At 36.6% G+C, this 15,874-nt stretch overlaps 1 protein-coding gene across 1 annotated transcript in view; it reads right to left on the reverse strand.

The window, feature by feature from the left end:
• Positions 1-15,874, reverse strand: part of LOC118818168 (c-Maf inducing protein) — a 29,781-nt gene that overhangs the window by 12,202 nt on the left and 1,705 nt on the right. The window contains exons 2-3 of the mRNA XM_036585345.1: positions 1,054-1,179; positions 324-374 (exon numbers count right to left, since the gene is read on the reverse strand). Of these exons, the coding sequence (XP_036441238.1) occupies positions 324-374; positions 1,054-1,179 (177 nt within the window). The remainder of the gene's footprint in view (positions 1-323; positions 375-1,053; positions 1,180-15,874) is intronic.

Consider the following 15,874-nt stretch of genomic DNA (forward strand, 5'->3'; position numbering starts at 1 on the left):
TTTGAGCTACGTTTCATATAAAAATGTTACAGTAATGACATTTTGGGGTAACTATTCCAAAAATGGGAAAAAAAATAAATAAAAAAGAAAGACTAGAACATGTTGGGATAAAGTCACATTCTCTATCCAAAAAAACAAACATGGTATGTGAAGTTAATTTGTAATGTTCATAGGAATGCCTACTGAATGCATAGTGTATTTGGGAACCTCACTACTTGTTATCTAAATAATCTTATTCAAATGTGCAAATAGGTGATGTACAACAAAGTTAACTTGATAAAATACACCGCCATCAAATACATACTTTAAGCTAGTGACTTTACCTTCCACTGCAGAGAGTGAAACCACTGGTCCCGAAGATAGCTGTTGGCAGCCTAAGAACACACATACACACACAGACACAGCCTGAAAACGAGCCAGAGAATGGAGTATATGTATTTTGTATTTGTGTTATGGAATGGTTTAGACATCTAATGAGGTGTGTCTGTCAGGGGTTTGAAGTGTAAATATTAACAAGTTTCATTCACAATTAGACACTTAAAAACTGACAGCAGGAAAGCAGAGATATTTCAAACATAAACAACAGTTTAATGACTTCCTAATTCCCAAAAGCTTTCCAGGTAGACAATGCCTTGTCCATTTTTCAAAGGGATATGCAACATTACAGTAAGGTTGTGGTGGCGGGACAGTGAAGCCAGATCTAGATTACTTTACAGAAGTAGACATAGTACTGCATTGTTTATGCTCAAAACCTGCTGCCTGCCTCAGCAATCTCAGCATATTAACAGAACTGTTTTAAGTTGAATGCACACTACTAGATTTCTTTTAATCAATAATTGCCCCAAATTGCTTTGCCTAACAAATTTGAAACAGTTTGAAATCTGGAATCTCCAGTGCATTATGACCTACCGCACACAGCATCCGAAGGGCTCCTTTAACTTCAGAGCTTTTGGTTTTAAAATATGCATATGAATGGATTTTAAGATCTAAAGTATTCACTTAAAAATGTTTTTAATTATTTTTTTTCTTTTTTGCAGCTGGTGCATGCAGTACCTGCAGAAGGACGGTCCCTCCAGGGACACTGAGCTGGACACAGTATTTGGGGGCATTGTCCCAAGACAGCAACTGCAGATCCTCTATACAACTGTAGGACAGAGCAGTCTCCATGTAGCCTGTAGGCTACAGAGACACAAAGAGGAAATTTTTCTCACATGCAGTACCATTCATTGAATAACTTAATAAACACAGTTATATGCCATGATCAACAGTATCTATGTTCAGGATTAAACAAAATTTTTAAGAACCAAGTGACATTTTACAAAGCCAAGGTAAAAAGGTATATATTTTTTTACAGGGCTATTACTCATTCCAACCACTACTAAGTCTCTTTTGTGGTTTCTTCAGGTTCACCTTAACTGCCCACTGATCTCAAAATGAGTGTAAAAGGTTTGCATTCTTGTTATGTATCTCACAGGCTCCTGCATCTCATTTTTCAGCTTCACTAAGTCTTGACTGTAGTGCTTGTGGTCACATGGCTTCAAATGTCAACAGGCTGTTCCCTGTCTCCATCTCTCTCTACAACAGAACACTGGAGCTGTTCCTTTATTAGCCACCCTCCCACCTCTATAGCTCTGCTACAGGCTCTTCCATTATTAGAACCAGCCTCCCTCTGGTGTTGAACAAACAAGGCTATTACTTGATTTGCGCTGCCCTCCCTCTAGACTCAAACCAAACCACAGTTCCTGTATTTGTGTCAGCCACCCAGTTCAGCATAGCAAACAAGCTGTTCCTTTATTTGACTCATTCTCTGTCTGTCTCTCTTATGCTCTCTCTCTCTCAAACAAACATGCAGTTCCTCCCTCTATCTCCCTCCCTCTGTAACAGAACAAAATGGGCTATTCTTTTATTTACAACTCCTCTCCGAGATGATAGAGCAACTGGCCATTCCCCAGCCTACCCTCCTCCCTCTGCTGCTGGGATGAAAGGTGCATCTCCACACGTGCTTGCATGTGAAGAGTGAATGACGACCACACTAGAAAATAGCTTCATAGCGGAAGCTAACGCATCCTCGAAGAAAGGAAAATCTAAAAGTCATTACATGACCACAGAAGCCGGCATAAAGAGAGGCTTGAACCTCTTGCATAGGTTGTCATAGCGACAATATCCTGAACAGCAGTTTGCTGTGGTAACTCTGGTTTAGCTCTCGCTTCTATCTGCCTGTTACTGTCATTCTGTGGCCATCTCCTTCTCTCCCTGTGCTTTCCTCCTGCCCTAGCTACCTCTTTCTCCCAGCCTCTAGTTCATCATATTCAGCCTCTTTTTCATGCTGCAATTCTTCCTTAAAGAGGAGCTGAACAGCTCTCATCGCCACATTGCAATGTTGCCATGGAAACAAAGACATGAAATAGAGACATATGTTTTTTTTGTTGTTACCAGGGAGATCCAGATGGAAAAGATGTGGGGGAAAAACATCAGTATATTCAGGTGTCGCCTCTGACCAATTTCACAAATCTCCTATCACTGGAGAATTTTTTGAATAATCAGGAACTCAAGACATGTAAGCAAAAGTGCCTAAATGGATATAACTGTCATGGAGAAATTGCTATGCCATGTCCACAATAATTTACCACACAAAATGCTACGAAAATGAGCTGGAGGCTTGATGAAAGATGGTGTATATACATGCAGACACAAATTTATCATAGCTCTCCAACATCGGCATCAAAACATTGTTTGACATACACTCAAAAGGTTCATGCAAATGCAAACCAAATGCAAATCAGGCAAAATAGAGTGGACGGCTTTTAGAACAGACACGGTGTCAGTACTGGAGAGCAAACAGCATAAAGATGCATTGAGCTCAGCTTCTTCCTCCCGAGTCTCATTCACACCTAAAGTAAACTGCAACTCCCAACAGAGGCAAAGTACAAGCCTTAACGAGGAGGAATCTAAATCAACACGGTCATGGTGAGAGTGAACAGGTTCAATAAAACCTGATGCTGTCTGGCAAAGCTCAGAGAGCAATAAAACATCTTTGCACACATAAAGCAAAGGAGAAGCACAGGGCAGATGAGCCATTATGTTAGACATGGTACAGTTTCCATCTGCATCAGTTTAAGTTTGTATAAATATGATCAAGTCTTAGCTGAATTCAGAGGCTGCACATCACCGACTATTGCATGTATTCATGTTTTTCTGAAAACAACATTGCAATGTGCTCTACCTGATAAAAGCTACAAGAGTACACCATGTCATCAAATATACCAAAATAAATTATTCACACATATACTGAAACGCAGACATTTGTACTGCCAGTTATTGTAACAATTGTAAAATTATGCAGAACGCTGATTTCAGTGAATAAGGATTAATAACAATATCAACATCTAAATTGAAAATTCCTAATATTAAATTCTAAAGTAAATGAATTTAGATTTTTATAGAAATGGATACAAACAACGAGCAGTTGTGTGCTACTATTCACTGTCCACAAAAAAGATGAGGCGTGAATGAAGGATAATAAGTGGCTTTGAGGCTAAAGTGAATAGACATAATTGTACAGGAGGTGCAAGAATCCACCCTTAACTTGAATAAGTGTTATTTTTAGTAAACACTAGGTATGGGGGAATGCTTGCATTATCTACCGAATACTCAGTGCGCACTATATACATATTTCGTTCTGTTAAGAACTAATAATGTACTTTTTTGTAAAGCACTGTGGATGTGTGAAATGCCAAAAACAAAGTCCATAAGAAAGTGAATTGTTTTTAGAGGTAGAGAGTTAAAAAAAAAAAAAACCACACACACTTTGACACTACACTCTGGGTTCCTACACTTTTAAAATAGTGTAATTCCATGAGTTTTATATGATATAAAATGAAATTTCTATGCCAAACATTTAGCATAGTGCTGTATTGACATATCAATATTTCATCTATACTGGCATACTGTGACACCGTCATACTATTTTCTGTTTTAGTGATGCTTTTACCAATATATTTGATAGATAAGGATGTCATGTAATTTTGTGCACTTTACTTATGGTATGCAATCCTTGATGGTTTACATTTAACATATTTGCGTAAAATCCATAAAAATAAGAAAACGAAAGAATGAGTTCATTAAATTTACTAAACGTCAAATTTTAATATCAACTGATAACATGATACTGTGATATGTTTGCAAATACAATATTACATTTTATCAGTAATTGCCCAACACTACAGACACAGCTTAGACACAGCACATAGACACAGCTGTTTCAAGAGGAAAAAAGACTTACATTAACTAAACCCAGCAGATAAGCAGTTTAGAAAATGTGTGTGTGTAGTTACTGAGTCAAAACGCAGTTTAAATGGAATGACTATGAGTGAAACTGAAATCTGACCCATGTACAGATACCTGCACTAGGTTTAATACTCCGACCTCGGAGAATGGATCTGTCATTTTGCTCAATACATTGATGCTCCTTTCAGAGCCTAAATATTTTGTTTTGACTCCATCACTCCATATTCTCATGCACAAACACGTCAGTCGGTTACGTTTGTATAATTATAAATAACGGTTCAGCGTCCTCTCATAACACATAACACAGACACGTTGTGCATTCACACACATCATGTTTAGGTGGACATTGATCTCCATTTCATTATATTTAGATCAAAATCAAACGAGTTAACAATAACAAAGACATATTTATTTAGCCAGTGTAATTAAATATCTAACTGAAGTTCAATTTTGGGTTTTACATGGTACAAGGCAGGTAATATTTATGAGGACACTAATGTTGCTCTGTGACATTAGTCCTGTCCAAATCCACAATATCACTTTTGACGCATTTTAACAGTATTCATGAGAGGGATGTAATGAGAGACAGTTCACAACTGAATTCACAACTGAGTACCTGGAATGCAACAAAGACTGTATTAAATTAAATCAGTAAGAGTACCTCAGCAGTTAGCTCGTCATTTATTAATGTAGCTGCAGCATGTGATGTTTGTTTAGCCGGCGCAGTGCAGACAGAGCGCTGTAAAGGCTGAGTTACTTTCACAGCAGAGTGTCGTGTAAGGCTCCAGAGAGGGTGCGAACTGAAGAAAACATGTTTTTAGCAGCGTTTCCATCACCACAGTTTTTTCTATGATGTGATATAGTAGAGGATCATACTGTAGAGGCAAAACTGCTGAGCAAAATCTCCCTTCAAACTTGTTCAATGCACGTGTGGCGAGAGTTACAAAAACTGGGAGGTGCACAACCACATGCACAGGGTTGGAGGCGCTTCACAAAGAATGCGTCTTTTCTGGCGGCACAATTTACATTGCGTCAAGTAGCTTGACTCACAGCAAAGAAGCTAGTCTCGCATGTCTTTGTGTGAGAAGCAGCAATGGTGTTTTCCCTCTTAAACTTGTTAATTTGTCTTCCAGTGTTCAAATGTCAAAGCATCTTCTACAGCACACACACGACTTTTCCAGGCCTGGAAAACCAAATTTCTATATTTCATTGTCAAAACACTTCAAGAAAATACCTTTCAGAAAAGCCATAGTGTATGGGGTTCATACGGTAATGAATATCCTGGATTAGGATTTTCATGAGCGTACAAACCCTGTACATTGTGGAGGTGGTGGGGGAGTTTATTTATATATATGGGTATCAGGTTTTAGAATAAGTAATCAATTAAAAAATCCATGTTTTTCATGATACACAATCTTTATCACTCAGAATCAGATTTATCTGCCAAGTGTGTTGACACACACAAAGAATTTGGTTCCTGCTGTTGGTGTCTCTAGTATTGTGAAAACTGGGACATAATGGAAATTGGATATTGTTAAAACTATTCTTTGGTGGTCATCAATATATTTGGTAATAGTGGTGGTCAGGGGAGGGGTTGCCCAAATATAACCTACGTGTGGGAAGCACTGTCATCAATGTTGTGCTGGCTAAGAACCTGCCCAGAGGTTCAAAATACTATATAAACGCAAAATTCTAACCTAGATTTGAGTTGCAAAGAACTATATGTAGATGCACTGAACAAAATTCGTGACTAACGAATGAAATTCACAAATATATGCATTTCCTCACACTTCATATCCACATAATTTAAAAACATCACAAAACATTGTAGTCCTGCACAGTTGGGGAATTAAAAAAAAAAAAAAAAGTCATTTGACTGTAGTTATGCAATTACGGAGACTGATATCATCATTGCAAAATCAACCTTATGTACATAAGGACATGTGATCTGAGAACAGATAAAACTACTACCACTCATCAAACTGCTCACAAAACATGTCAGCATGGTTTGCAGTAAGGCACACTTCCCTTTCGTGCAAAACGCACAGCACTATGTGGACAGCAGTAAATTGTATCAATCAAACCTGTAATATCAATCAAAAACTGTCTTAACATCACTTAAATCCATAAGCCAAGAAGCAGGTGCAGAGATTGCTATTTCAATAGTTGCAAGGGAGAGGGCCTAGGTAAGGTGCAAGCTAACGAAATTAAATAAAGCCTATAATAACCAAATGCACAACATTGTAAACTAAAGCTCAGTGATATTATCCAAAAAAAAAAACAAAAAACGAACAACTGAGCCACAGTGCATTAAAAATAGATGCTACCTGAGAAAAAAGCATATTTTTTGCTCAGTGGTAAACGTTAGCTAGCCAGAGGGCATTTACTTAATTAAGTTGGCTAGTTAACTTGCCGTTGCTAACCTCTGCTAAATTGATGACTTGCACACCAGCTCTGACATTCTCCTCTGAATCGTCAGCCCCTTTATCAATAGTATTAAAATGATTACAATGAGTAAGCTATTTCATTTATTTTGGTCATTAACATTAGGTCACTGTCGACCTGCAATACTCCTATCAGTGTGTAAACGCTAGCTATCTTTAGCCAGTTTTCGTCAGGATACGTTATGTGGTCAGTCACATTTGGCACTTGAAAATATGCTGCATGATTCCAAGGAAATAGACCATTTAGACCACACAAAGCAGTGGAATGAGGAGCAGGACATGTTACAACCAGATAACGTTAGCCAAAGGCTGAACACAGCCACACTCCCCCCAATGATTTCGCAAACTCACTTCTTTTTTTGGAATAACTGAAGCAGGAAAATAGGGATATTAAAACTATAGTTTTCATTGCTGAACGACAATCAGTTCAAGAAGCTGAGTGCATCCTCAGTCACTAGTTAACCAATGACAAAACAAAATTACATAAAATGAACAAAAACATTGAAAGTAAAAAAATTATTATTATGAAGTATCAGTATTATTATTTTTAAGTGTGTTACTGAGAACACGAATTTGAGTATTTTTTCCGAATCACCAATGAATATCTGAAGCCTGTAAAATGAGTGTGAGAAAATAGGAATTTCATGTACACCTTGCAAAAGCAGTGAACGGTTTCACTTCATTATAAATGCTTCCTTTGGGTGAGACAGCAAAACAGCACAAAAAAAGCTGTGCAAGTGTGTCAAAATCACTGTCTTCAGATAATGTAGTATAAATATGAGGCAAAACATGGAGGTGGATACATTGCACAATGTTCAGTCCTGTGCAAGTCAAAGACCACCCTTTATTTATTTAATTTCCAGTTAGAACAGACAGATATAAAATAATTAATTTGCATAAGGAAGAGGAAATAAAAGAAAAGAGTATTTAAAGTAAACTAAAAGTTAGCAGAACTCAGTATAATGAAGGCAATCATTAAGGCATAAGTCCATAAGTTTGCAGAACTTATGCGTTTAGGGTTAGTTACACACATGTATTTTAATTCCATTATACTTGTAATGATGGAGATAGGTAACAGAAATATTTTGTGGTTATGCTGCTATCCTTTAAATTAAGTACAACTAAACTTTTACACTACCTTAACGTCTGTGTTTTACTGTAACACTCAGCTGATGTCGAACATGAGCATCAGCATCAAGCAGAACCACATCAGCTGTTCAGAGACTGGGTAATAGAGCCAAGTGTAATATCACAACGCTTCAGGAAGTTCTTTAGAATATATGACGTGTCCCGACTTATAAGTCAGAACAGACAAAGTACTGCCACATTTTAGATAAAACTATAAAAAACTATAAATACATTTACTTGTATTCAACATTTCACACCCTGTGCGACACTACATTCATTTAAACAGGAATAATTATGCGCTCTTTCTAAATCAATCATGCAGTTGGGCAGTGATTTTTAAGAAATGACGATATCCACGATGTGTTCAGAAAAGCACACTGTGGCATATTGTGATGTAATTTATCACAATAATGATAAATATAGTCATTTTGCCCAGCTTTGCTGAATACAAGCAATTCTTTACCTTTATATTAGTAATAAAGGCTGACCTGGCAAGCTGCAACACAGAACACTATCATGGCTAATATAATATTGCAGAAATGATACCATAAGATTAACACAAGAGCTAATTAACAGGAACCAACAAAACCACTAAGAATGCTGGGAAGCTCAGCCTCACTGAAAAACGAAACCTGCAGCAGCAAGATCTCATGACTGCGGGCATGTCTGTAGTAAAATTGTACACAAAGTCAAAAACTTTAGCAAGGTGAACATGAACTAGTAATTAGAATGCACTTTCCTTCTGTACCACGACATCTTTCTAAGTGAAAGATGGTATTAGGGGTCTCGGAACTAGCAAGTTTTAACTTGACTTGTTAATGGGAAGGTGAAATACTATATTATTGATTATTATTTTTCACCCACTGGTGCATGGTCAAAAATCAGAAGATGCATATTTTGTAAGAATACTTCATCCAGACACTCAAAGACCGAAACACTAAAAATGCCTTTGCATTGTTAAGACAGAAAATAGCAACACATTTTTATTTTTGCTAAGCATGCTTGCATACCAAACATAAAATTCCAAATATATTTTTCTATAAAGTAAAAGAACGTACTGATTGGCCAGTGTCATTACATACTAGTTTAATTTACTCTTTAATCCAGACTTGAGCCCCTTGTCTTGACTCTGATCACCAGCTGTGAAGAGCAGAAAACAAGTGCAATCGTGAAATGAGAACTACGTCAAGACAATCTCTAAATTAGGCAGAGTGACGATAAATTCTAATTGATATGAAATTACCATTTTTTGACATACACGTTTTGGTTGCTGAATTGCTTTACTAATGCAGTTTCACTCATCCTTTCCATAAGAATGGGCATATTATCAGGCTACAACTAGACCTAACTGTAACTAAGAAATAGACTGCAAAGTTTGTCTAGTACTGATGCCTGTACTGCATGCATGTTTTGTCCAGTACAACAACCATCGAGGCGGCAGATGAAAAGCTCACATAGGTAACACAACTGGTATTGATTAGGTAAAACCTAAAAATGCCACCGCACATAAACACATAACAGACTTCTAGCAAAACTGAGCAGTACTGAATTTTGTGACTCAAAACAATAGTGATATTGATCACAGAGCTGTACTGCGCATCACAGAGTAAACCTGCCACATGACTGGGAAAGAAATGCTTTCTCTAAAGAAGAGAAATATCAAACAGGCACTGCAAAAAAGAACCAGGATACCTAAAGGTCCTGCTATAGTACAGACTTGACCACACTGTTTACAAGACAACCTTTACGACATGACATCGACTGAATAAATTACAACAAAATTTTCTGTCATTTCCAGAGGACAACTGTGGTCTCTCTGTTTTATAAACAGAGATAAGTCCTCTTAGAAATCTTTTACATGCCAGCCCCTTACATGACTATATCCCAACTGGCTGATGATCAGTAGCAGTTACCCAATAGCCGATTGTTCTAGCTTAAGAGAGGAATCAATACTCTTTTCATTCAAAGAAAAAGTCTTCTTGTATGCCTTACTTAGAACACCACAAAATTTTCTATTTTGTCTATATTGTTATTTCAATGTTCTATAGACCAAATCAGAATGTTTGTAAACATGAACGTTGCTTATACTTTCGGGTGGATAACACATCCAGTCAGAGGTAGAACCTGCTTGTTTTAAATAGTCTGAAACAGAATGAACCAAAATATGGTCAATAATAGTACAATACTGTTGTGTTTGAGGCTGTAATGTGAAATGTTCTGGGGTCCATATGCCTTTGAGAAGTGTAAAGGTGCCCCATTTTTTGCTGCTACTGCTGAGAGACAGAGAGACACAGGGAGAGAGAGTGAAAAAGTCTGCTAGGAAAACTACCATTTGCTTTCTGCTTTGTCCACCCTGAGACTCCCCCCATTCTCCTTATTTTAGGTTCATTCTGAAACTGCAAATAAATGCCGCTGTGTTCTGGTACTCCACCGTGCTTCAGTGTGATTTTGCTGCAGTGAATGCTAAAGTGACTGGGTATCACCTCAGAGCAGCTAGTACTGACTCTGATACTTATACGATATAATAATTATTATTACTTATTATAATAAAAATTCTCCTCATCCCCATCTATGGCCAGGAAATAAGATCAGAGAACAAGCATACACCTAACAACATACTGGTTCAGCTTTTCCTGTTTTCCAGCTTTCAAAAACTGACAGAGTTGCTAAAAGTAATTTGAAACCCAGTGAATACATGATTAGCTATTTGCTAACATAACAGCTTTAAGCATAACCACAGCAGATAAAATAAAGGCTATTTAAGACTAACCCCATGCAGTCCAGTTAATAGTGAAGTTATGAGAGTGGGAAGATTAGATTAAAATAGAATGGAACAGCACCAGAACAGCTTTAGGTGCACACAAGTTTATCAATGTCACCAAGAACGACATTAAGAACATATAGTTTGCCAATATTTAAAAGCAAATATGTAGGGGTACACACTATCTCAGTGTTTAAATGTCCATAACAAGATCACTGAAAGTTTTCTCTGGTATACTGGTTAAATAACTTTCAAATAAGTACCACGATTGGTAACACCGATTTGTCTTATAAATTATTAATAATTCTATTTTCAGTCGTCAATACATGAAAATTGTTAATATTAATGACAGCCGACAATTCTAAGGTTCTCTCTGCGTTCAGTGCAGTTTTAAGACACTGAGGGTCAAAGATTTCACTTTCAAAACAGCCGAACTCTTGTGTAGTCACTATTCATCTTCTAACAAAGTCATAGTTTGGAGATACTGTTGACTACTGTACGCTATCGTAAGATATTTGTAAAGAACCATTTCTGGAATGGACCAAATGCAGATTGAGCCTTTTAATTCTGAGACCTCTCTCTTTCAGTCATAGATAAAACGATACGATTTTATCTGTGACTTAGAGCTGGGCAATATGACCAAAAATGTTATCACGATAAACAAAATTCATATCGTTCGAAATCGATACATAGCGCGATAAATGTCAAATCATTATTTCTTTCAACTTTGAAGGCTGATTTTTGCTCCTGGGTGGTTAATTGCTGTTTTAAACTATCCTTTATGGTCGGAACACGACAAACACTCACCAAACAGTGGAACATTTCACAAATCTGTCATGGGAGAGTGGGATAAAGTGTCTGCTGAGCTGTTTTTACCAGCTGGAAAAGCATGGCTATTTTGTAATAGTCATGTTTTAAGAAAGAAAACAGATTATTTTTAGCTGGTGACGAGCGCTCGGCTACCCCGCTACAAATGACATCACAGTATTCAAACACAAGCTAGCGACGACTGGATATTCAATTGTAGTAGTTTAAGGGGTGAACCGCAAAATATCAACACTAGACAAACAGAGTCCTCTTTCAGGTATGTTTAAACTGAAAGCGGTGCTTTTGTGTCGTGTTTGATCTACAGTATCATCAATTCTCCGTGTTTTGGAGTGACAGAGCGCTGCTTCAAGTTAGCCAACTGCTAAAAACAGCTAGCCTGGAAAGACAGCGCTCTCCTGCTCTTCAATGCCTCACAGCTTCCTCAGTTTACTTTCATTTAAATCGGAGCTGTAATTTACATGAACCCACTTCTTTCTTTCACTTTCGTTGCTTGGGAATGCACTTATTTTAAAATATGACTGCCCGAACGTGGGAGTGTGAGAATGGTGTAGTATACCGAACGTTTATCGAACATGTTGTATCGCTCTATCGAGGAAAAGTTAAATCAAAGTTAAATCGCGATAATTATCGTTTTATCGCCCAGCCCTACTGTGACTAAAGCCAAACTAGTACAAACACTTCTCCAAACTGTTCAATATTCAATCTCTAACATCATAAATACTTATAATACATGAAATGCAGGTAAATATAAAGGCAGCTGTTTCAGGGTAATACAATGTAGTATGATGTTTTACATTAATTTTGTTTTCAGATATTTGTATAGGTTTCATGAGCCTTATCAATATCATGAGCACGTTGATTAAATATATACAAGGAAGAATTATGAAGAAATATTAAGAAATTAGGCAGTAAAACAAGTTAATTTCATAATATAAATCTATTGTACTATATCAGTATGAGAAATTGTCACTACGGGGAAATTTATTGTACAACGTACACTCCACATATATGAGAAAACAGTATGAAGATAAACTCTATATTGTGTGTGTATATATATATATATATATATATATATATATATATATATATACACACATACACACACACACATACATACATACACATACACACACTATATTATACCCACATCATTATAAGAATAAAAAAGAAGCATGAAAACACAAAAGGCTCCAACATGTTCACTAATAAACATATATTTATTGTACTACTCAAACATTCAAAACATTCTCTCTTTGCTGCTGTGTGTGTGTCTGTGCTGTTTGTGCTTCTGCTGTTTAAAATGTACTTTTATGACATTCGTTTAGCTAGTTAGCTAGTTAGTTCGTTTAGCTAGTGAGCTTGCTGCTTTTCAGATTAGGCAATTTTGCTTATCGATACCGATAAGATTCTGATATATGGTGCATCCCTAGTATAAACAGGAATATAAACCATTTCAGGACTGGCAAGACATTTTTAAGTTATTACGATTACCATGACATATGCACACCTAGAGTCAAATCCATTACAAGGAGGGAGTCAAGGCATTGAAAGAACAGTGGTGGTTCAGTCTGCTCTGGAGGAATTTCCATATGATGAACCATGAGGAAACTGATTTTATAGTTTGCATGCCATATGATCAGCTGACTGTTCTTTTCACTACCCTTTATTTATTCACCCACTCTTTCTATTACAGTATGAAGCAATGAAACAAATGTAAACATATCAGACCCGTCCAATAATAGTAATTAATACAGCTATGAAAACTTTAAAGGAACAGTTCAGAAAAAACGATAACTTGTACAATGTAATAAATCAGCAATGACATGGCTGATGTTGGAAGTTTGTTTCTTCATATTGGGTGAAAAAGACTTCTGTTATATTAGCCTCTTAGCTCCAGCTAAGAAACCATTCCTTGAACAAAAGCTATTGCAAGCTGAATACTCAGTATGTCAATAACAGTTCAGGTGGATATCCTGCAGTATTTGAAAATGCCCTCCTAATGAACAAGAGAGGCTATCTAACAACTGAATTCTGTGATGTAAGGCAATGGTGATTGTATAAAACATAAAAAATAACAATAGATGTGTATGTTAGAAGAATTAAACTTAACACTACAGTATACCAGTACACAATGACATCCCAACAAAGATGTTTCATTTAACATCAGCAGTTGGTTTGTCAGTCACCACAACTTACTACACTAAAAGCTGAACTTAATACTCTAAAAGTTATAAGTGACCTACTGGTTTGATCTAGTTGACTAAAACTTGAAAAAAGGCACTGTGTATAGTTTCTGCATCTGGAGTTATATCTAACAGATGTCAGAATCAGTGCTGGTCACAATGGTATATCATGATAGCACTTTTTAGTTTTAGCAATTTTATTAGTGATATATTTGATATGCAATAATAAATACAGGTAAGGTAATACCGGTAAAATTGCAGCAACCCTGCTGCCAACAGTTTTTATTTTAATTGTATTTTGTGCTCTTTACTCAAAAGTTGACTAAAATATATTTCATTTACTGGCTTCTTTAAATTGATCTGCAAGTTTTAAATTCACAAAAAATGAATTAATAACAAGTTTCCTTCCTGGGAGTGTAGTTAATATTTACAATACTATGTAAAATTCCCTTTGGTGTAACTAGAACAAAACAGTCTAAAACAATCTATGCGAGGTTTGTAAGACATTCCCTTAATAGGTAAGTTAATATTATTGTTAGAAAATTGTTAACTATCACTTAACTATTACTTATAATTTAAATATTGCTTGAAACTGTTATAGTTAGAAAATCCTGTGATACTGAAGGCCATCAGTACTGCCCAGCACTAGTCATAATCAGACCTCACTGAAAATTCAGAATGCCACCCTTCAGTACGGACAAGGCCTGTTCCTTCCATCCACAAGAAAATTAATGTGGCTTTAGGCAAACACGTTCGGATGGAAGGCTTTGATGTCTTCTTTATGAAAGAGTGACAGGAAGTATTTATAATGGGTTGGCATTACGCAAATATGATGTAGTTTCTCAGTGCTTAAGGAAAAGGGTGAGTCACATCTTTCATATCTTTCAGAGAGATCACTTTTTACATAGAACAGGCAGCAATTTACTGAGAATCAGCTATCAAACAGGCAAGCATTTTGTGTTCTACTCTAGGTTAAGTCAGTGAAAAAGGGAACGGTTCAGCAAAATGCTGCAGTTTTTGAGATTAGGATCACATGCTACTTCTGCCAGTCAAATGAGGTCAAACATGCTTTAAAAAAATGTTTCCCAACCTAAACAAGACACATAAAATGAATCACAACAAGCACAGGTTTAGAGTTTTTAAGTCCCTAGAATTAAACACAAATACCTATAACAATGACGATGATTGTGATAATAAAACATCTTCCCTACAGTGCAGCATTAGAAGTACAAAAGAATTTTAAAACCACAACCATCCCAGATGTCAAGTACAACATCCTAACCTTTGCCAAGAGAGAACATTAGCCACAGTCAACTGCCCTTCTATTAGCTATGGTCAACTGAACACTGGTCACCAGCTAAACATCTATTAGTCCACAGATCTCACAAACAATAGGAACTTATGTGTGAAAGGAAACAAGGGCAAGCAACATTTGATGAAAAAGCAGCACACAAACCTAACTTGCAGTAATAGTCCTTAATCTTTTTTTCCTCAAATTACACCGTTCAGAAATGCTATATATGGAGAGATCTACAGTAGTTTGAGGCCACCGTTTAACTTGGGATGACTATCTAGGCTCATTAACAAGAAATCCTTGAACTAAATATAACCCTTGAGAGATGCACCGATATGAGGCCTATATGGAAGGACTTATTTTGATATTTTGTACAGGGAAGATGATGAAAACAGCATGACAAAACCTAAAGAGACTTAATTATTGTTAAAACAATCACAGCTCCATAAGTAGACTGTCTGAGTGTATGTTTCATACAATGCCTGTGTCTGTCTGGCGTGTTTCAACAAGACTATATCTCGTGAATTTACTGTGAAACATGAGTCACTGATTTGACATAGGTACAAGGCGAAACAGGGTAGTGATAAAACAATAATATAACACAAAAAAATATAAAAGATACGTGTGACATCAGTAAGAGGCCACTGTAAGAAGGCCTCTTCTGCCTGAGTAGAGTAGCCATTAATGATCCTGTCTGACTGAGCTTAGGATATATTAATTGTATTAGAAGTATTTAGAATCAGCTAAAATCAAATAAATTAACTTACTGTACAAGTCACTACTGGGATATTTGGGTTCACTAGTACTCAGTGGTAACAAAATGACTTTCGCAAAACACTGGTGCACAGCTGCTCAATTCTGTGACGTCTGTTCACACTTTGTAATAGAAGTCTCTTGTAAAATGCTGAAAACGTAACATGTTACAAATTGTGGCAAAAGTCATTATTAG

Source organism: Colossoma macropomum, unplaced genomic scaffold (genome assembly GCF_904425465.1).
Source record: "Colossoma macropomum unplaced genomic scaffold, Colossoma_macropomum, whole genome shotgun sequence".
In the NCBI taxonomy this organism is placed as follows: Eukaryota; Metazoa; Chordata; class Actinopteri; order Characiformes; family Serrasalmidae; genus Colossoma; species Colossoma macropomum.